Source organism: Thamnophis sirtalis, unplaced genomic scaffold (genome assembly GCF_051295495.1).
Source record: "Thamnophis sirtalis isolate CommonGarterSnake01/CBP01778 unplaced genomic scaffold, rThaSir2_p1.2 scaffold_2, whole genome shotgun sequence".
Lineage (NCBI taxonomy): Eukaryota > Metazoa > Chordata > Lepidosauria > Squamata > Natricidae > Thamnophis > Thamnophis sirtalis.
Window position 1 is genome coordinate 171,548,999 of NW_028261382.1, and position 20,889 is coordinate 171,569,887.

Below are 20,889 nucleotides of genomic sequence, written 5' to 3' on the forward strand. Positions count from 1 at the left end.
TAGGGAAGAAAGACCTTCATAAATAATCCTTATCCGACAAATGCGCACCCGACAACAGCACACCGACAAAACTGTGATGTCGACAGTGCGCCCACAAAGGCACGCCGACAAAACAGTGCCGACAGAAGTGCAATTAGGGTTAAGGTAAGGGTTAGGGTAAGGGTTAGGGTAAGGGTAAGGGTTAGGTTTAGGGTTAGGGTTAGGGTTAGTGTTGTGACTCAGCAGAAGTTTGCTGTGAGTTGAGTCGGGATGCAGGAATAACAATGCAGCTGGGGCTCGTTAGTGTTGTCTTCTGGAGATAAAAGGACTGATGGTGCCACGCCCTGGTTGTAGAAGTCAACGTTGACTCGTTCATTCGTGGTTCGTAGTTCATTGGTCGTGGTTGGTTTGTGAGAGGCACTTGGATAAGTGATTTGCTTTCTTTCTGTAAACCTGGTGTTGCTGTAATAGCTCTTTGTTTTTGCATTCTGCTGCATAACTTTTTTGCCAAAGACTTTATTTATGTTTATTTTGGGCTCACAGCCAGCGTGAGCCAGGACTGATAAAGTTATTTTCTTTCAAGTCTGTCTGACTGTCATCTGTGAACGAGTAAAGAAGGCGGGTCAGAACAGGTTAGGGTTAGGGTTAGGGTTAGGGTCAGGGTTAGGGTTAGGGTCAGGTTTAGGGTTAGGTTTAGGGTTAGGTTTAGAGCACACTTTTGTCAGCACGCTGTTGTTGGCGCGCTTCTGCGCTTATTCGTCGGCGCGATTTCTAACTCGTGGTTTTCTTGCCGCGGTATCGTCAGCGCGATTTTGTCAAGCGTGCATTTGTCGGTGAACCTCCCCCCCCCCAGAAGCATTCCCTGCAAAGTCCCCTTTAAACCTAGTCCATTTTTTTAAAAATTGGTCCAGCCCAATGAAACGGTTCTTTATGATAGAAAGTCATTTGCTGTTTTTTTTCCCCAGCCTTTTCCTTTCTTTTTTCCTTGGATGCTGAAAGCCAGGACTATGAATAGCGTGTCCAAGAAAAGACCTATGATGAATCAAGCTTGGAACACAGCAAGCTGACACATTGCCAAGCCATTTCCCCCCAATAGCTAGTACCCAAAATATTCTGACATTGATTGAACAGCGGAGCTGAGTTCATGGAGTAAAGCTGCTGAGCTGATAATGATGTCGACTTGGAGCAGAGTCACAAAGAGATGGATTTGGACTCACTTGGCCTCTGAATTATGGTTATCATTATTATTTTTTTTGCACAGCTCTCCAGATCTTCAAATGAATTATATACTTCACCAGCGTGGTAAAGACTGCCCCTTCACAGCGTGAACTGAGAATGTGAACCTGGGTGAGAAATGTTCCCAAAATATTACTTTCCTAACAGAAGCTTAGTTATATCTATGTCTGAAAGGATCTGACAGTGAAATGCACATTTTCTCATATATATATATTTTTCATCACAGAGAGTAAATCCTATTTCATGGCTTAGGAATGGGGTTTCTTTCCCCCCCTTTCAGATTATGAAAAAATCAAAGGTCATAGAAAACCTGTGGTGCTTCTGCTGCTGCTGAACTAACATACTGGGCTAATTAATTCTGCTGAACGAATGTGGCCCATCGTATTTTCCTCCTGCCAATATTCCACCAATTAAGAACTAACACTTTCACTTTAACAACAAACTCAGCTTCTGCATTAGTCACTGTTGCACCGCTCGTCCTCAGGGTTGGAAGCAATGTAGGCAGTGGTGGGTTTCAAAAATTGTTCGAACCTACTCTGTGGGTGTGGCCTCCTTTGTGGGAGTGGCTTGCCGCCCATGTGACCGGATGGGAGTGGCTTGCCGCCCATGTGACCGGATATGAAGATGCCGACGACACTTGTCAGAACCACCTTAAATTACCTCACACACAGCACTGGCATGCATAAGAATAGGATGTAAACTTGTTTTTTAAAAGGCATCTTTGGTTTGCGTTAAAACAACTTCAACACACGCAATGTTCCGATTGCACCACAAACGCAGTAGTCATCCTTACCTTTCACAGAGGCACTGAGTTTTATAAATAGGAGCATGATAGTGTAGAATAATCATATCCAAGGACCAGTGGTGGGTTTCAAAAATCTTTGGAACCTCTTCTGTAGTTGTGGCCTGCTTTCCGGGTCCACTGGTGGAACCTCTTCTAACCGGTTCGGTAGATTTGACGAACCGGTTCTACCGAATAGGTGCGAACTGGTAGGAACCCACCTCTGCTTTTAAACTTCTAACCAGTTACCATATTGATTTGGGTATAATGGTTTGTGTAAGAAAAATGTGCCCATTTGGGTCTCAGGTATTTATCTGAGTTTTTAGGCAGTCCTGGCAAAGTTGTCTGCCCGTCTTTTAAAATAGTGTGTAAATAATTTAATCTGTCCTCCATCCATAAAAATTCAAAGACATTTGTCAATTTGAAAAAAAAAATGTCTGCCTGGAGAGAAGTATTGTTTAAATTTTCAATGGATTAAAAAAAAAAACAGAAAAAGGAAGGGAGGAAGATATTCTAATTATTATTAAGAGCCGAGGTGGTGCAGTGGTTAGGGTGCAGTACTGCAGGCCACTTCAGTTGACTGTGATCTGCAGTTCAGCGGTTCAAATCTTACCGGCTCAAGGTCGACTCAGCCTTCCATCCTTCCGAGGTGGGTGAAATGAAGACCCAGACTGTGGGGACGATATGCTGACTCTGTAAACCGCTTAGAGAGGGCTGAAAGCCCTATGAAGCGGTATATAAGTCTAATTAATAAATAAATAATAAATAAATAAATAAATATTTTTAACACTGTAAATGCTGACTCTAGTGCTTAGCACCTTTCCTTATTGTTATAGATTTAGGAAATTTAAATAAAAGAACCGATCCATTATATATATATATATGCAAATAGCATTATACAACAGGCTTCCCCAATACTTAATTTTGCCATCTTCAGAAATGATTACTCTCACCTTCCCAAGTTTCTTAAGGTAAGGTAACAGCATTCCGTGCACCTTCGGCATTGAGTCAATGCGGCCACATGACCATGGAGATGTCTTTGGACAGCGCTGTCTCTTCAGCTTTGAAACGGAGATGAGCACCGTCCCCTAGAGTCGGGAACGAGTAGCACATATGTGTGAGGGGAACCTTTACCTTTTAACTAGCAAAGAGCTTTAAATGCTTGTGTAATTACCGAGGTGGTGCAGTGGTTAATTAGCCGAGGTGGTGCAGTGGTTAAATGCAGCACTGCAGGCTACTTCAGCTGACTACAGTTCTGCAGTTCGACTGTTCAAATCTCACCGGCTCAGGGTTGACTCAGCCTTCCATCCTTCCGAGGTGGGTAAAATGAGGACCCAGACTGTGGGGGCAATATGCTGACTCTGTAAACCGCTTAGAGAGGGCTGAAAGCCCTATGAAGCGGTATATAAGTCTAACTATTGCTATTGCTACTATTGCTATCTTATTGATTAGGCTTATGAAAAGCAGGATGGGACAAGTTAAACTGACAATGATATTGTTTTTCACCCTAATGTTTTGCAGAAAATAATAATAGCCTTCAACATTTATACAATGAAATTGGTTTAGCCTCTACTGGTGCAATTCATAACAGAAAATACAAGACAACATGAATTGTATAGAGAATAATAATAATAGTATAGAGCGGGGGGGGGAGCCTTCTTTAGGGAGGATTTGACTTTGCTGTTCCAGGATCTTGGTATCGGTTAAAGAGATCAGTCTCTGTACTTGTAATTGATGCATCTGTTTCTCCTAACATACTCATATCCTTCCTTTCCAAACTGAATTCTGTTTGAGTTCTTGATACCTGCTGGCAAATTCCCAGTTTGGCAAATTTTCTTAATCTATGTAGGCATATAAATCTCGTGCAATGTGGCTCTCAAATAAAAAGCGTGCATTCATCTGGAAGAAAACTGCAAACATGTGTTGCAGTGGTAAATATTACACATTCAGAGTAGAATCATGTCGTCCGGGCTGTCAGAATTTAGACACAACAGGAACTGTACAACGAAAGAAGGAATTTACCATGGTTTAATGTACTTACAAATACCTGGAAAAATAAAAAGCCATTTGAGAAAGGGGGCAAATTTGAAACACTTGATGGCTTCAGTAAGGATAAACCTAGCAAGCTATGAAAAAAGAACCATCTTGCTTACAGTGACTACTCTTAGACTAGGGGATTAAATGTGTTGTTCATTAGCTGAAAATAAAACTATTTTATCTAGCCATGGTGGTACAGTGGTTAAAGTCCAGTACTGCAGGCTACTTCTGCTGATTGCCGTCTGCCTGCAATTTGGCAGTTCAAATCTCACCAGGTTCAAGGTTGACTCAGTCTTCCATCCTTCCGAGGTGGGTAAAATGAGGACCCGGATTGTTGGGGGTGGGGGGACATTGGGGATTGCTTTCAATATACAGTTTTCACACCATTTCTCTTCAGAGCTTGCCTCGTTCAAACTGCACTCGGCATCTCTAGTAAAAGTACCTTTTCTCTAAAACCTATGGCATCAAGGGTTATTATTTCCTGGGGAATAACTGGGGCCAGTCTGACATCCAGCATGTTAAGTAATCCTTGATTTAACAACCATAACTGCCTAAGCGAGGGGGTTGATAAGTGAATCGGGCCGATTTTAATAACTGTTTACCATAGTTGTAAGTGAATCACTCTGCAGTTGTTAAGGAGCCACATCCGTGGTGGGATTCAGCCAGTTCGCACCTCTTCGGGAGAACCGGTTGTTAACTTTCTGAGCAGTTCGGAGAACCAGTTGTTGGAAGAAATCTCCTTTTGTTTTTTCCCAATTTACAGGGCTAATCCTGTAAGGAAGGCAGGAAGGAAGGAAACATTCTGGTGTTGTTTCTAGCCTCATCTTTATTGCCCTGCTTACAGAAACTGCCTCTCCGGTTAACCCTTATTTCATTGTAACAACTAAGGCGAAGCGTCCATCGACCTGAGTGATGTTGAGTTGTCCACGCCCACACGGTCACATGACCACCGAGCCACGCCTACCCAGCTGGTCATTAGGGCAGAGGACCGGTTGTTAAATTATTTGAATCCCACCACTGAGCCACATAGTCATTAAGTCAATCCTGCTTTCCCCATCGGCTCTGCTTTTCACAAACTGGCTGGGAAGGTTTCCAATGGCAATCATCTGACCCTAGGATGCTGCACCAATTGTAAACACATGAATTTTGCCCCTGAATTTTGATCACATGACTGTGGGGCTCCTGCAATAGTCATAATTGACCCCCCCCTTCAGGGTCTTTATAACTTTGGTGCTAAACAAATGGTTGTAAGTTGAGAATTACCTGTAGCTGCCATCAAGAGTTTGCATTTGAGAGTCATGTCCGAAATTACAGATAGGCCAATTGGCTCATCTTCATTTATAAGGCCAGAATGGCAGCCGTTATATTCTACCTCACCGTCAGACAAAACAATACATCATTGAAAGTCTAATACAAAGCTGAAGTCAAAAATATTAGCCGCAACAATTTTCTTATGGGAAAAGAAAATGGCAACCAAATACTGTTTCTCCCACTGCTCCTAGTGAAACATCAAATATGCAACTTTTAAATGTTCAAGATTCTCTCTGTCTCTCTGTTAAATTTGGATAGAGAAAGAATATTGGCTAGTTGTTTGTCTGTAGCAATCAAGCAGCATATGAATGCTACAAGGGTGCAAATTCTTTCTTTTGTGCAGTTCTTGTGAAGTAAGCACTGGAGTTTCACCGCTGAGGTAAATGAGGACCTGAAAAATCCATCCCAGAAGGGAAAAACAAAGCCTTCAAAATTCTCGTGAGGCTTTCTGAAGTGTGTGTACAGGTTTCAGTTTACTCCTACCTTTTCCTTCCCAAGAAATAGGAAATACGAAATAAAAAGCCTTCTTAAAATGCTAGTAAATTGTCTTACAGTAGATCCAAACAACATTTTGTCATCGTAGCAAGCTAAACCAACTACAAGGACATTTTGTGTCTGTCTTCCTTATCGGATTGAAACGGCTATCGTGCAATTAAAAGCAGGGCATCCCTCTCTTAATTAACAGTACTGTGAAATATTCAGCATTTTGAACCTGTTCCGGCCTGCCTCTTATCACTGAATTACTGCCCTAATGTGTTTTTTTGCTGAAGGATGGATTTCATGAAAGGGCTCCTGGATGCTGTTCTGGCATTTTGAGCTCTCTTGTCAGCTCTTGTGAACTGAGATCTTCACTGTCTCCAGTGCCTTTGACATGACTGATATGCACCATTTCTTGACTAGTCTGTCTCAGCAGATTTAAGAGGCCACATTTGGCCTATGAATTGATGAGTGGACTTGTTTTGATTAACTTAATGATAGAGATGTCGGATGACACCAGAGCTGTCTTCTTGGCACTTACTCCAGGTTATTCAGGCATGTTAGATATCAACCGCCCTGCCTCTTAACAGATTTGCCTTCTGAAGTATTCACTAATGAATGGATATATTATTTGGGAGAAGTGAAAACTTCCCCCCACCCCATCCTGGCTTGCGTGGAAGCCTGAAAACATATATATATGGGTTGGTTTAATGAATAGCAGAGAGATAGTATTGGGCTTGACTGAAATCTGAACCAATTCTTCTGAATCATTTTTGAAATATATACAGCTATAATACTGTACTTTTTTTTTTTTACATATGCATTTACTATATATCTACATTTTTAGGGTTAGGAAATCCAGTAGTTCCTGGCGGGCTCCACAGAATCCAATACAGGTAGTCCACTATTCATAACCAGAGGTGGTATTCAGCAGGTTCTGACCAGTTCTGAGAACCAGTAGCAAAAGTGTTGAGTGGTTCAGAGAATCGGTAAATACCACCTCTGATTGGCCCTACTCCCATCTATTCTCTGCCTCCCGAGTCCCAGATGATCGAGAGGGAACGGAGATTTTACAGTATCCTTCCCCTGCCATGCCCACCAAGCCATGCCCACAGAACCGATAGTAAACATTTTTGAATCTCACCACTTATAACCATTTGTTTAGTGACCTGTTGTGGCCCAGCAGGAGCCTTTGGAGCTGCCACCAGACTCCGAAAGCGAGGGGCCCTATGAGTCAGCTCTGGAGGATGTGGAGGACCCTGGACAGGGTTCCGACTCCGAGCAGGGCACACAGAGAGGCTGGTTGGCCACCAGGAGGTGCCTGAGCCTTGCACCAGTGGGGAGGAGACAAGGGAGTGTGATCCTGACGTCATGCATTGGAGCAGTGGGGAGGAGACAAGGGAGTTGGTCCTGGATGCCCGGCAATGGAGAGCTAATAGGCGTAAGGAACAGTTATGCAGTTACAGGAGATAATTGCACTCAGCTGGTGGTAATTAGGCTCCCCTCAAGACTATAAAAGGAATGATTGTGCACACACCCGTTGCAGGAGTCAACGTATTCACTAGAGCTGGAGAACTCTCGTGGCTAGCTTGGCAGTCTGGACTGCTGCCAAGGTTAATCTGTGCTGGATTGCTGCCACGTCTTGTCTGTGCTGGATTGCTGCCACAGTCTGGACTGTGCTGGATTGCTGCCAAGGTCCTTCTTTGTGTTAATAAATCCTTGAAGTATCTTTGTCTTGGCATGCACCAAAAGCCATTCCTTTTATAGTCTTGAGAGGAGCCTAATTACCACCAGCTAAGTTCAATTATCTCCTGTAACTGCATAACTGTTCTTTACGCCTATTAGCCCTCCATTGCCAGGCATCCAGGAACAACTCCCTTGGCTCCTCCCCACTGCTGACATCCAGATCACATTCCCTTGTCTCCTCCCCACTGGTCCAATGCATGATGTCAGGATCACACTCCCTTGTCTCCTCCCCAGTAATCCAAGGCTTGACTTCGGGAGCATGCTCCCTTTGGCTCTCACTGCTGCTCCAGGCCTCAGGCGCCTCCTGGTGGCCAACCAGCCTCTCTGTGCCCTGCTCGGAGTCGGAACCCTGTCCAGGGTCCTCCACATCTTCCAGAGCCGACTCATAGGGCCCCTCACTGTCGGAGTCTGGTGGCAGCTCCAACGGCTCCTGCTGGGCCACAACACATAGCTAACATTATGGCTGGTTCGGAGAACCTCAAAATCCCACCACTGGCTGCCCCTGCCACTCGTGCTCCTCCCCTCCCACCCCTCCCCTCCCTGGAATCTCCACGCGGCCCATTTTCGATACGAAGTAAGTACAGGACTCACATGGAGGCTTGAGGAGGGGGAAAAATGGGCCTCCTGGAAGTTCTGGTAGGTTGGAAATGGGCCTGTTTTTGGCCCCCAGAGCCTGGGGGAAGCAATTTTCGCCCTCCCAGAAACTCAAGGAAAGCCTTCAGAGTCTGGGGAAGGTGAAGCCCACACACACACACCATGGTGCAAGAGGCCGGCTAAGCCATGCCCACCCAGAACCAGGGCAGAGAACCTGTTGCTAAAATTTTTGAAGCCCACCCCTAGAATGAGGGAGACTTCATGACAGGTGCTGTGTTCTATAGGTGATAAGGATTATTTTATTTTTGTAATATTTTGGATGATATAGCTAAGCTGCTCCTTAAAAATGGATAATTAACCCAAGGATCTCTGTCTTGAAAGGTGGTTGTCTATGAATACTTCTGGGAAGACCATGCCAAGCAGCCCCAAACCTCCTACAGCGGCATCCACACCCAAGATGAAAAATTGAAATTTGCAGGAAACTCCAGAGGCATCACCGTTCATGTCATGATATATACAGTTTATCTTGGGGGTTTCCAAGAACTGTACAGGCACTTCCTTAGACTCCCCAGTGGGTCTATTGTTGAGGTAAGTACAAGCATCCTTGTTTAAGAGCCAAGGTGGCGCAGTGGTTAAATGCAGCACTGCAGGCTACTGCTAGATCAGCAGGTCAGCGGTTCAAATCCCACCGGCTCAGGGTTGACTCAGCCTTCCATCCTTCCGAGGTGGGTAAAATGAGGACCCGGATTGTTGGGGGCAATATGCTGACTCTCTGTAAACCGCTTAGAGAGGCCTGAAAGGCCTATGAAGCGGTATATAAGTCTACTGCTATTGCTATTAATACAATGACATTTTCATTGGGGGAAAAAAAGTTTGCAAAGGTGAGCTGATCCAAAAACCCTTCGGCGCCTGAGAAAAAAACGACGGTTGATGTTGTTCGATGAATTGATGTTTAATGAATTTATAGGCCGCCCAATCCCAAAGGACTCCGGGCGGCTTACAACAATACATTTAAAAATAAAAAGTTAAAAACACAGAAACATAGATTTAAAAAAAAGCCACAATAGCAATAGCAATAGCAGTTAGACTTATATACCGCTTCATAGGCCTTTCAGGCCTCTCTAAGCGGTTTACAGAGAGTCAGCATATTGCCCCCAACAATCTGGGTCCTCATTTTACCCACCTCGGAAGGATGGAAGGCTGAGTCAACCCTGAGCCGGTGAGATTTGAACCGCTGACCTGCTGATCTAGCAGTAGCCTGCAGTGCTGCATTTAACCACTGCGCCACCTTGGCTCTTGGCTCTGCAACATACATCCAGTCTAATCCGGACTGGACCTCAATCATGAGGTCAACAGTCCGGAGCCTGCCGGAATAGCCAGGTCTTAATAGCCTTTCGGAAGGCCATGAGAGTGGGTAGGGTCTGGATCTCTGGGGGCAGTTCATTCCAGAGGGTCGGAGCGGCTACAGAGAAGGCCCTCCCCCGGGTGGTTGCCAGCCGACATTGTCTGGCTGACGGCACCCGGAGAAGGCCCATCCTGTGTGATCTTATCAGTCGTTGGGAAATATGTGGCAGAAGACGGTCTCACAGATATCCGGGTCCTAGGCCATGTAGGGCTTTAAAGGTAATGACCAGCACCTTGAATTGCGCTCGGAGACCAATAGGAAGCCAGTGCAGCTCGCGGAGGATAAGTGTAATGTGGGTGTACCTTGGTACACCCAATATCGCTCACGCGGCTGCATTCTGGACTAGTTCTAGTCTCCGAACACTTTTCAGGGGCAGCCCCATGTAGAGCCTACCAAGCTGAAGTCAGGTAGTCCTCAACACCCGAAGTTAGGATGGATCTTATCTAGCCACCTCCCCCCTGTGGTCACGTGACTGCATGTAGAGAACTTGGCAGCCAACCTACAATTAAAGTCATTTCCAATGACCTCATTTTATGAACTTTTTGTGGAAAAATCACATTTACTTTTGGGTTTTGAAAAAGACTAGCTCATGGTGAACAAATTGGTTTGCTTAAGGACTGTGATGTTCACTTAATGATCACCAGAAAAAAAAAGCTTGCAAAATTGTCACGGCAACCTGCTTTGTGACTGTCCCAATTTATGACTGTAATGAGCAAGCTCCATTATGGTCATAAGTCAAGGACTACCTGTAATAGCCTCAGCAAACCATGATCTCTTCTATTCCAGATATATTTTTTTTAAAAAAAGAAAAGGTAGGAACAAAATAAATAATCGTTTTCTCTGCCTGTATAATAAATCAAAACTTGTCTGTGAGGCAACAAACTAATTACCTAATGTTAAGGCCTCTTCCCTTTCCTTAGAGCAGGGAACCTTCTGGAAACCCAGAGAGATGGGAAAGAGTGAAACAAAAACTAGAATCAAAGCTTTCGAACTATCCAGGCCCTTGGACTCCAATAAGCCTCCTTAATTGCTTGCTTAGGCATTTATAGATTCTGGCTCATGAGTTATCTCAAATCAACCCTTGTATATTTAAATCAGAACTAGGAAATAACTAAATACAGAAACTGTCAAATCTTATATCAGTTTTATTACATCTTCTCTGTCAGCATTCCAAGTATCATGTAGAATTAAATCAGAGTCCAAGGCAAAACGATCCTTAAAGTTCCAATTTAATAAAGCAGACATCTTAGCACATCTGTGTTAATCCCAATTCCCAGAAATGACATCAGAATCCCACCTAGTTAAAAGATCATGATCTTGTCCCCGCACCCACAATCCATCACATGGTCCAATTTCTTCTTCCACGCTGGCATCCATACCCAGCTGCTTCCGGTCAGGTGTGAAAGTGCGGAGACAAAAGATGACCTTGGTCTTCTAGCAAAGAATGAAAACAATACATTCCACAATCCTACTCCTGTCTATTCCCCCCTCCCATCAACTATACTAATGAAACAACATAATGAAATAAGAGAAAGCATGGCAGGCCAAAATTCTAAAAGGAATATAATTGCAGGCCTGACATTCTCTTTATCCCAAAGGTGCTTTTTCAAGGAGCAACTGGACTTTCTGGTTTTTATTTGAACAAGCTTCTTGGATAAGAAGCGAAATGTCTTCAAAAAAACCCCCCAGGAAGTCCAGTTGCCTCTTGAAAAAAAGCACCTTGGGGACAAATATGACTTGGATGGCTGAGAATCTCCATAGACATATTCTGCTTATCTCACTTGCCATCTAGGTTAGCCATAATCTTCAGATTTTCAGCTATCTTTAAAAACTTTTCTCTAACCCTTTCTTCTAAGAAATAGAGACAATGTAAAGTCATTCGCACCACTATTTTGTGTGTCTTTTTTTTTTACAATGAAGGAATAGAGATATTAAAGTAGGACGTAAAGTGAGATTTTAACATTAAGTGTGAAACATACTGGGTCAGGCTGGACAGCCTCTCGGGACCCCTTTACTTCTATATTAAAAAACCACATAGACAGAGTTGCAGCTTGCAAAAGAATAGGAAGCAAGTGCCCAACCACAAGATGTTCCAGCCAACGTCCCTATATCAAAAGTCCAAACCACAAGGTTCAATTAAAGTTCGTTAATGACATGTCGTCTATACCTGTAACAAAAGGAGAATTAAGACCCCATCTCCTTCTAAGGCTTTCTCCTCAAGGTAACCACTAAGAAATGAGTTAAGTGTTTCCTTTGCTGCCTTTGAGAATGTATAAGAACGCGTGCTTCGATAATGAAGGTGGTTCAGAATTTGCAATGTTAGCCTTTTTGCTAACTTTCTCAACCTGGCTGCCAAATTAAACTTTTCCTGTATCCTGAGAAGTCTAAAGCTTCACTGTAAAAATAGGACAAGCTGAACATATTAATAGATTGTAGAAATACACCGAAGGGAGGAGTAGAGGGAAAGAAGAAAGAGGGGGAGAGAGGGCGGGAGAGAGGACTGGAGGGAGGGGGAGGAGGAAGGGAGGGAGTGTATTGGGAGAGAGGAGTGGTAGAGGGGGAGGGGAAGTAGGGTAGAGGGGAATGATGGAGGGAAGATGGGAAGTTGGAGGGGGGGCGAAAGAAAGGGTGTATGGAGGGTCGAAGAGGTACATTGGGTCTCTATTTTGGGGGGTTTTGTGGACAAGAGGAATGGCTGTGTTTATTGTTTAATGTTATATGGCCCCGGTTATGCACAGTATATATGTGACTGTACGAAAATGAAATGGAAAAATAAAAACACATTAAAAAAAATCATAGATAAAAAGGTTTAAAAAGAAAGAAAGAAAGAGGAAAGAAGTCTAAAGCCTGTCATTTTCTGCAACAATATGTAAGCATTTCATATTAATATGTCTAAATAGGCCCTATTTTGATTTCAAAATGGGTTGTTCCCAATTGTGTTGGAAGTCTCCTGAACTTGAAGTGGGATCTTCTCAGCTTGGAGCCGTTCTAGAAGGATTCAGTTCTTCAATCATTTTCCATGGGGAAAAATTCTGACAAATCAAAAACAGCTACATCAAACTTAAAAACATTCCAAAAGAAAAACAATTGACACTCATCTATGAACAAAGGAAGCTGGAGAACGATTTTTATTTTCCCTAGTAGAAAGTATTTATTGGCCCCATAAAAGCAATTACATAAACCAGGCTTCTGGTGCCACTATGATTGCATAGCTGTGCTGGGACCCAGACAAGAAGGGCTTGTAATGTTTTCAGCTTAGATTTTTTTTTTTTTTTAAGAGAGCTATTTTTCTGCCACTTAGTTATGGAAGACTACGAGTCGTAGAGAAGAGAAGTGGTTGAAAGACTATGAGTTATATCAGCACCAAAAGCTAGTTTGGTAGATTATCCATTGGTGCAGGAAGAATTGTGCAATCCAATTTCTTGGGGGGATTAAATGCAGTGGGAGGGATTTAAAACTTAATTGCGGTAGAAATGTAATGGATTAAAACTTGTGATGTAAATATACAGCAGTGCTTTTAAAAGGCTGCAATTTTTATGTTCATTGTTTTTCAGCGAGGAGTCTGTTCCTGCCCTTTGGAACACTGGATCAGAGGTGGATTGCTGATGGTTCGGCCTGGATTGGCCGAACTGATAGTAGTGGTGGTGGGAGGCTCTGCCCACCTTATACAATACAATAGCAGAGTTGGAAGGGACCTTGGAGGTCTTCTAGTCCAACCTCCTGCCTAGGCAGAAAACTCTATACCGTTCCAGACAAATGGCTATCCAACATCTTCCTAAAGACTTCCAGTATTGGGGCATTCACAACTTCTGAAGGCAAGCTGTTAATTGTTCTAACTGTCAGGAAATTTCTCCTCAGTTCTAAGTTGCTTCTCTCCTTGATTAGTTTCCACCCATTGCTTCTCGTTCTACCCTCAGCTGCCTTGGAGAATAGCTTGACTCCCTCTTCTTTGTGGCAACCCCTGAGATATTGGAACACTGCTATCATGTCTCCCCTAGTCCTTCTTTTCATTAAACTAGACATATCCAGTTCCTGCAACCGTTCTTCATATGTTTTAGTCTCCGGTCCCCTAATCATCTTTGTTGCTCTTCTCTGCATTCTTTCTAGAGTCTCCACATCTTTTCTACATCTGGGTGACCAAAACTGAATGCAGTATTCCAAGTGTGCCCTTACTAAGGCATTATAAAGTGGTATTAACACTTCACGTGATCTTGATTCTATCCCTCTGTTTATGTAGCCTATAACTGTGTTGGCTTTTTTGGCAGCTGCTGCACACGGCTGGCTCCTATTTAAATGGTTGTCCACTAGGACTCCAAGATCCCTCTCACAGCTACTACTATTGAGCAAGTTATCACCTATACTGTACCTATGCATTTCGTTTTTCTTGCCTGCACCACAAATGAAGTAGTCATCCTTACCTTTCACAGAGGCACTGAGTTTTATAAATATGAGCATGATAGTGTAGAATAATCATATCCAAGGACCAGTGGTGGGTTTCAAAAATTTTTGGAACCTCTTCTGTAGGTGTGGCCTGCTTTCCGGGTCCACTGGTGGAACCTCTTCTAACCGGTTCCGTAGATTTGACGAATCGGTTCTACCGAATAGGTGCGAACTGGTAGGAACCCACCTCTGGTGAGGGATTATTTAACATGTATGTGCTGCTTGAATCAACAGAAACTTCTCCTCAATGGATATCCTACTCTCTCCCCCCTCCCTTACTGGAGGGAGGACGGTTACTAGCTTATTACTTCGCAAAGCTATTTACATCCATCCATAGGCTGTGAATGAAGTTCCAGCTCCTTTCTCTGTCTTGAAAAGTGAATAAACTCATCAAGGGCTTATTTTGAATGCAAGATCAGATACAGTATGCTGAGTGACACTTAAAAAGAATGAAACGGTAATGGTAGCTTATTTTCTGAAACAGTCTTGACACTAATGCTAAATTATAGCTTGGACTCATCCAGCATTTTTACCTTCATAGGGTAAGGCTTTTTACATATTTAACATAATTCTAGGAAAGATATACTGGCATTTTGTATCAAGATGCATATACTATAACCAAAGGGCACATCTATTCCCTAGCAGAACACTTTCTTCAATGTTATTGCCATTTGGTGTCATTTCCTAACAAATATAAAATACAATTGGTAAACAAACTAGATTTTAGATTTAAGCTGACAGCTGTTCCTTCAGAAGCAATATTCAGATATTTAATCTCAGGAGCAATGAATATTTTGTGTCTGTTTGAGGGAAAAAGTGCTTTTATCAAATGAAGAGCTATTTGTTTTTCTCCTCTGGAATAATAGCGTGTAAAACAGCTCTCAGTTAAGGTACTTGTTTACAGCTACTGATGATCTTTGAAAGAGAAGATCATTATCTAATATTTTATTTTGGAGAGGGGGAAAAAATCCCGAGCAACTTCATGCTGTTTAGATTTGAAGCTCTATGTTTAGGGTTGAAGCTCTGTTTCGGATTAACTAAATGCCTGGTGAGAAATTGTTTTACTGAAACTGGGCACATATAAAGTGAGCTTGGTTTTGTCAATAATGTGCTCACATGCAGTAGATCAGTGGTTTCGGGCCCATAGATGAAACATCACTAGTTCGTGCCTTTTAAAAGAAGCATGTAGACTTCCAATAGATTCTAAATCAGTCAGTAATAACAATGATTAGCTAACCTCTCATGTAACTAATTCAATTGCAGCTGAACTGCTGAGAAATTCCCAAAGAGGAATTCCAAACTTTTTCAAGCTAAAGTTGCAAATATCAATGAAAACTGTCAGATATATCTCAAGAATTCTGAGAGTAAGGTAGAGAAGCAGACAGAAAAATCTTCTATTCTTTGAGAAGCATTATCCTAATATTTTCAATGCACTACACAAACACAGAATCAGAATAACAGAATAACAGAGTTGGAAGGGACCTTGGATGTCTTCTAGTCCGATGCCCGCTCAAGAAGGAAACTCTCAATCAAACATAAAAGCATGCAATTTTAACAATATATATATAACAATATATATAACAATATATATATATGTTGTATTTGTGCTGATAAATAAATAAACAAAGGGAGACTAGTATAGATCTATTTCAAGCTATTTAGCTCTCTTCAGCTAGCCATATCCTTACTGGGATTCGAACCTGTGCTGTATTGCATCTTAGGCAGATGTCTTAACCATTGAGCCACAGGTCCTCCTCCTTATCAGTTCCTCCTTATCAGCTGTATGTATGTATGTATGTATGTATGTATGTATGTATGTATGTATGTATGTATGTATTGTGTCACAACCCCTGGTATGCCCAAATATGGGAGGAGGCCTACTGCTTCCTTTCTCTGTCTATCGGCTCATCACAAGAGACCATCCAGACAGAAACCCAATATTTTTACTGTTGCCTTTGTTACATTTGTGTTGCATTTGTGCTGATAAATAAATAAAGGGAGACTAGTATAGATCTATTTCAAACTATTTAGCTGTCATCAGCTAGCCATACCCTTACTGGGATTCAAACCTGGGCTGTATTACATATTAGGCAGTTGTATTAGCCACTAAGCTAATGTGACACAATACATACCTACTTCCCTGGCTTAGCTGATAAGGAGGAGAGCCTGTGGCTTAGTGGCTAATACAACTGCCTAATATGTAATACAGCCCAGGTTCGAATCCCAGTAAGGGTATGGCTAGCTGATGAGAGCTAAATAGCTTGAAATAGATCTATACTAGTCTCCCTTTATTTATTTATCAGCACAAATGCAACATACACACACACACACACACACACACACACACACATACACACACACACATTCCTCCCCCAAAGGACAATTACTGTCAGAGACAATGGAATAGATCATAAAATAACTGGGTTACCATATCTGGAATGTCAATGAAGAGATACAGAAAACTGGGAAAGAGCCACAGATTGTATGCACTAAATTCCTATGCACAGAATATTTGATTGGGCTATGCCTGGACCATAAGGTAGATATTTTAAATATCTGGTGAAATGAAGATATGGGGAAGATTGAAGATATGGGGAAGATTGATAGGTGAATCGAATTAGGGGGTATTCATATGCTACTCTGGCAGGCTGTTCTTCCTGCAGAGATCATCTCAGTAAGGAAGAGATGAACATGCAAGTATGGTGGCGGGAGCAGTGTTTGAGGGAGATAGGAAAGAGAAGGAAGAGAAGATGTTGAGAATATGGGCCAGGCGGACTTACAACTCCATGGGAAGGAAAGAGGCAATGATGCCCACAAGCTTTACATTAGTCACCTCAGAAAATTACTCAAGGATCCCTTTGGATTTTGTTTCAACTTGAACCCGGAAGCAGTGCACTTTGGCCAATCTAGATTGTTAAAAATACAGATTAATTTATGAAGGTAGGGTAGCTTCTCTGTTGTGGCCCAGCAGGAGGTAATTACGCTCATCTGATGGTCATTAGGCTCCTCTCCAGACTATAAAAGAGACTGCTTGCAGAAGTCAACGCTTTGACTAAAGAGAAACAAACTTGGCAGGCTGGATTGCTGCCAGAGTTTGTCTGAATTGCTGCCAAAGTTTGTCGGCCTTACTGCCAAGGTCCTTATCTGTTTGTTTACTTGGCTTTCAGCCACCGAGAGTCTGAACTTGTTATTAAAGGACATTCTCATTTAAGCTTGTCTCGGCATTCGTTACTGGACGGAAGAGGGGGTCAGAACACTTCTCTATTGCATCTTATAAATAACATCATGGATTTTAAAAAAAGGTTTTGCCTCATTTGAAGAAGGATCCTTGCACAAGCTTGAAATTTCAGCTTGCTACATCTGTCCCACAGACGCAGCAAGCCCATAAGTCCTAACATATGATAATGATGGTCAATGAATCAAGCATATACCTATTCTAGAGTAGGAGGGAGAGGAGGAAGGACTAGCCAACATATTACTTACTTGGTTTAAGAAAAGAATTCATGGGGTTTTTTTTTAGCCTCTCATTTGCCCCCGGCCCTTAAGTGCAATGCTGAGTCCTAAACTCCTCAAAGTAATAGAATAGAATAGAATAGAATAGAATAGAATAGAATTTTATTATTTGTATGCCGCCCTTCTCCGGGAGGACTCAGGGCGGCGAACAATTCAAAAGGGGAAAAAGGGGAACATAAAACGAACTACAGATAATTAAAATAAGCAAGAGTCACACAACCATACAAGTCGAGAGGGGAGGGAACTCATCACCCCCAGGCCTGCCAGCAAAGCCAGGTTTTGACGGCTTTTCGGAAGGCCTGGAGAGAGGTGAGGGTCCAAATCCCTGCGGGGAGTTCATTCCAGAGGGCCGGAGCTGCCACAGAGAAGCCCCTTCCCCAGGTAGTAGCCAGATGGCATTGGCTAGTAGATGGAACCCGGAGGAGGCCAACCCTGTGAGATCTAATGGGTCTGTGGGAGGTAATTGGCAGCAGGCGGTCTCTCAAGTACCCAGATCGGAGACCAGAGCAAAATACTATATTGCAGAATATTACATTTCAGGTTATTTTCATTTACATTTAAGGAGAATTAAATACTATTAATACTATTACTCCCCAGCCATGTAATTAATCAATTTTCCCTTTTTGTCACATTAAACATTATAGTTGACAACTATTTTTTTAATTTCTCTGGGGCCTACTAAGGCTTTTCACAATGGATACCATCCGATTAGATTTTGTGTCTGATTTCATTCTCTTTCCAAATGTAGGCCCTCAATCATAAGTTTAAGCAATATTTTAAGCATATAAATCTTTGTAATTTTCTTTAGCATACGGTATTGCTGTTTTAAGATTTTTTTTTAAAAAAAATCATAAAACGTCAAAGATAGTTCCAAAGCAATATTAATTCAATTTACTTAAATGAAAACATAACCTTTTCAAAGAGTACCTTCCAGCTACACAGATTGACAAAATGCATCAATTATAATTTTGCTTACTTTTATAATTATACCGTGAAGTGAACTTTTGGGAGAAGTTGATTAATTATAAAAGGTTACTGCCATTGAGTCATTGTTAGAAACAATGACTTGGCCTTCAATTAATTTAATATGCAAGCAATGTCCAATACCTTAGCACATTTGAGATATATTTATAAGACATGTTACAATTTATGATATGTCAGTTTTTACAAACATTACAAAACTGATGTTTGTAACAGCACATCTAAACATTGTGGTAGTATCCATTAAACTGGAATATGTAGATCAGTCCCAGCATAATTTAACACCTTTAAAAACTCATTAATTCCAATCGAAAATTGAATGTGGAAGTTATTCATGGCTTTATTTACAAAGATTTGTATGCCATATAGTCATACACTTTTGGTGGCTTACAAACTAATATATTGAACTATTTCCGTTGAAATCCGCACAGCTTCAAAACACGTATGTTTATTTGCATTATTTCAATATTTAAGATTGGGAACTAGAGGATAAAATAAAGATAGTCTGAGAGTATAAATTATAAGCCAAAAATCATAAACCAATCCAGAAACAACTGATCCATAATGAATAAAGTTGCATTCCAGCTTCATCAATATGTTTCAGAGTTTCTTCACCCCCAAGGATGAGTGGATTGTAGGGAGGTGAACCCAGCCAGCTACATTAATAACAACGGTTTGCAAATCATGCGTATTACTCAATTCAGGTGCCCTTTGGATATCTGGAACTTCAAGAGCCAGAACCCCTAAATAGTTATGGAAGAAGATTGCTGTGGAGCCTGAAAAATGACATGGATGATGCAGCTTCAGGAGTATTGGATTGGGAAGCTTTTGGTTTAGAACCTGGGTGTCCAACTGTGGGACCTTTAAGACCCCTGGACTTCAACTCCCAGAATTCTCCAGCCAGCAATGCTAGTTGGAGAATTTTGGGAGCTGAAGTCCACGAGTCTTAAAGTTCCTAAGGTTGGACATCCTTGGTTTAAAACAGGGGTGTCAAACTCAGGTCATCACGGTGGCATCACATAATGTATTGCCTTCACTAAATTGAGCAAGGGGTGTGGCCAGCACATGATGCATCCAACCCATGTTTGACAGCCCTGGTTTAGAATGTAAAAATATGATAAGATTTTTTTTCTCTATTTCTTTAATTTTTGTAATGGAATTTTTTTTTGAGAATTTGCCATGGCTTGCCCATATCACCAGTAACTTCTTGTTCTTTCCTGGCAACATGAACTGACTGACCACTTCCATGGGAAGAACTTTCCCATTAGCTTCGTCTTGAGATCCACATAAACTCATAAGATCATCATCCATATGTAACATAGCGGTGGATCAGATTACCTGTCAGGCCCGCAATTATATTCCTTTTAGAATTTTGGCCTGCCACATTTTCTCTTATTTACCAATATGCTGTTTCATTAGTATAGTCGATGAGAGGGGGGAATAGACAGGAGTAGGATTGTGGAATGTATTGTTTTCATTCTTTCCTAGAAGACCAAGGTCTCCACACTTTTATACCTGACTGGAAGGAGCTGGGTGTGGATGCTAGTGTGGAAGAAGAAGATTGGACCATGTGATGGATTGTGGGTGTGGGGACAAGATAATGAACTTTTAACTGGGTGGAATTCTGATGTTATTTCCAGAATTGGGATTAACACAGATGTGCTAAGATGTCTGCTTTATTAAATTGGAACTTTAAGGATCGTTTTGCCTTGGACTCTGATTTAATTCTACGTGATACTTGGAATGCTGACATCACCTTTTAGTCGTGAAACTGCAATAGTTTTGTTCAGATCTTCAAGATCTTCACAAACCAAGTCATGCATTTTTCCCCATGAATCTTTTTCTTTCCTACCTGCCAAGTATCCTATGAAAATAAAAAGATTGACCCTAAGCGACGATTTCTATTTTGTTATATTTCATTTTCCCATGAAAGCAAAGATCGGTAGGACTAGACTCTCATCGTGCATTTAAGTCTTCAGTTGCGAGTGTACATATTAATTCCAGCTCTCTTTGATCTGACATAATATTCCTCTGAAATAGCCCACCGTCAGTCACTCTGAGTCTTGTGTTTTCTAGACATTTGGAGACATCAGTGGAATCAACTTTGCATGTCATGAAGTCACTGCAGACTTCGTGGAGCACAGAAGTGGAATGGAAGCTTCTTCTTCAGGGAAATAAGAAGATGGGAAGGTATTAGTTCAGTGGCTGGAAATGACTAAAACTGTCAAGCAGAATGAGCCTTATAATTAAAAGAATTCAGCAAAAAAACCAACCAAAAACATTATTCAACCCTCTTCCCCAAACCCTCATTTCTTCACCCCGATTGTTGGGTAATGTTTGGGGTAACTAACAGAAGACATGTTTGCAGAAACATTTGTTTGCTACCTAT

General features: G+C 41.9%; 1 protein-coding gene across 1 annotated transcript in view; it reads left to right on the forward strand.

The window, feature by feature from the left end:
- The window catches only part of LOC148049272 (uncharacterized), a 199,200-nt gene extending 178,522 nt beyond the window's left edge, over positions 1-20,678 (forward strand). Inside the window, exons 16-17 of the mRNA XM_087703590.1 lie at positions 8,543-8,749; positions 20,577-20,678. Coding sequence (XP_087559716.1) covers positions 8,543-8,749; positions 20,577-20,678 — 309 coding nt within the window. The remainder of the gene's footprint in view (positions 1-8,542; positions 8,750-20,576) is intronic.
- The last annotated feature ends 211 nt before the right edge of the window (positions 20,679-20,889 follow it).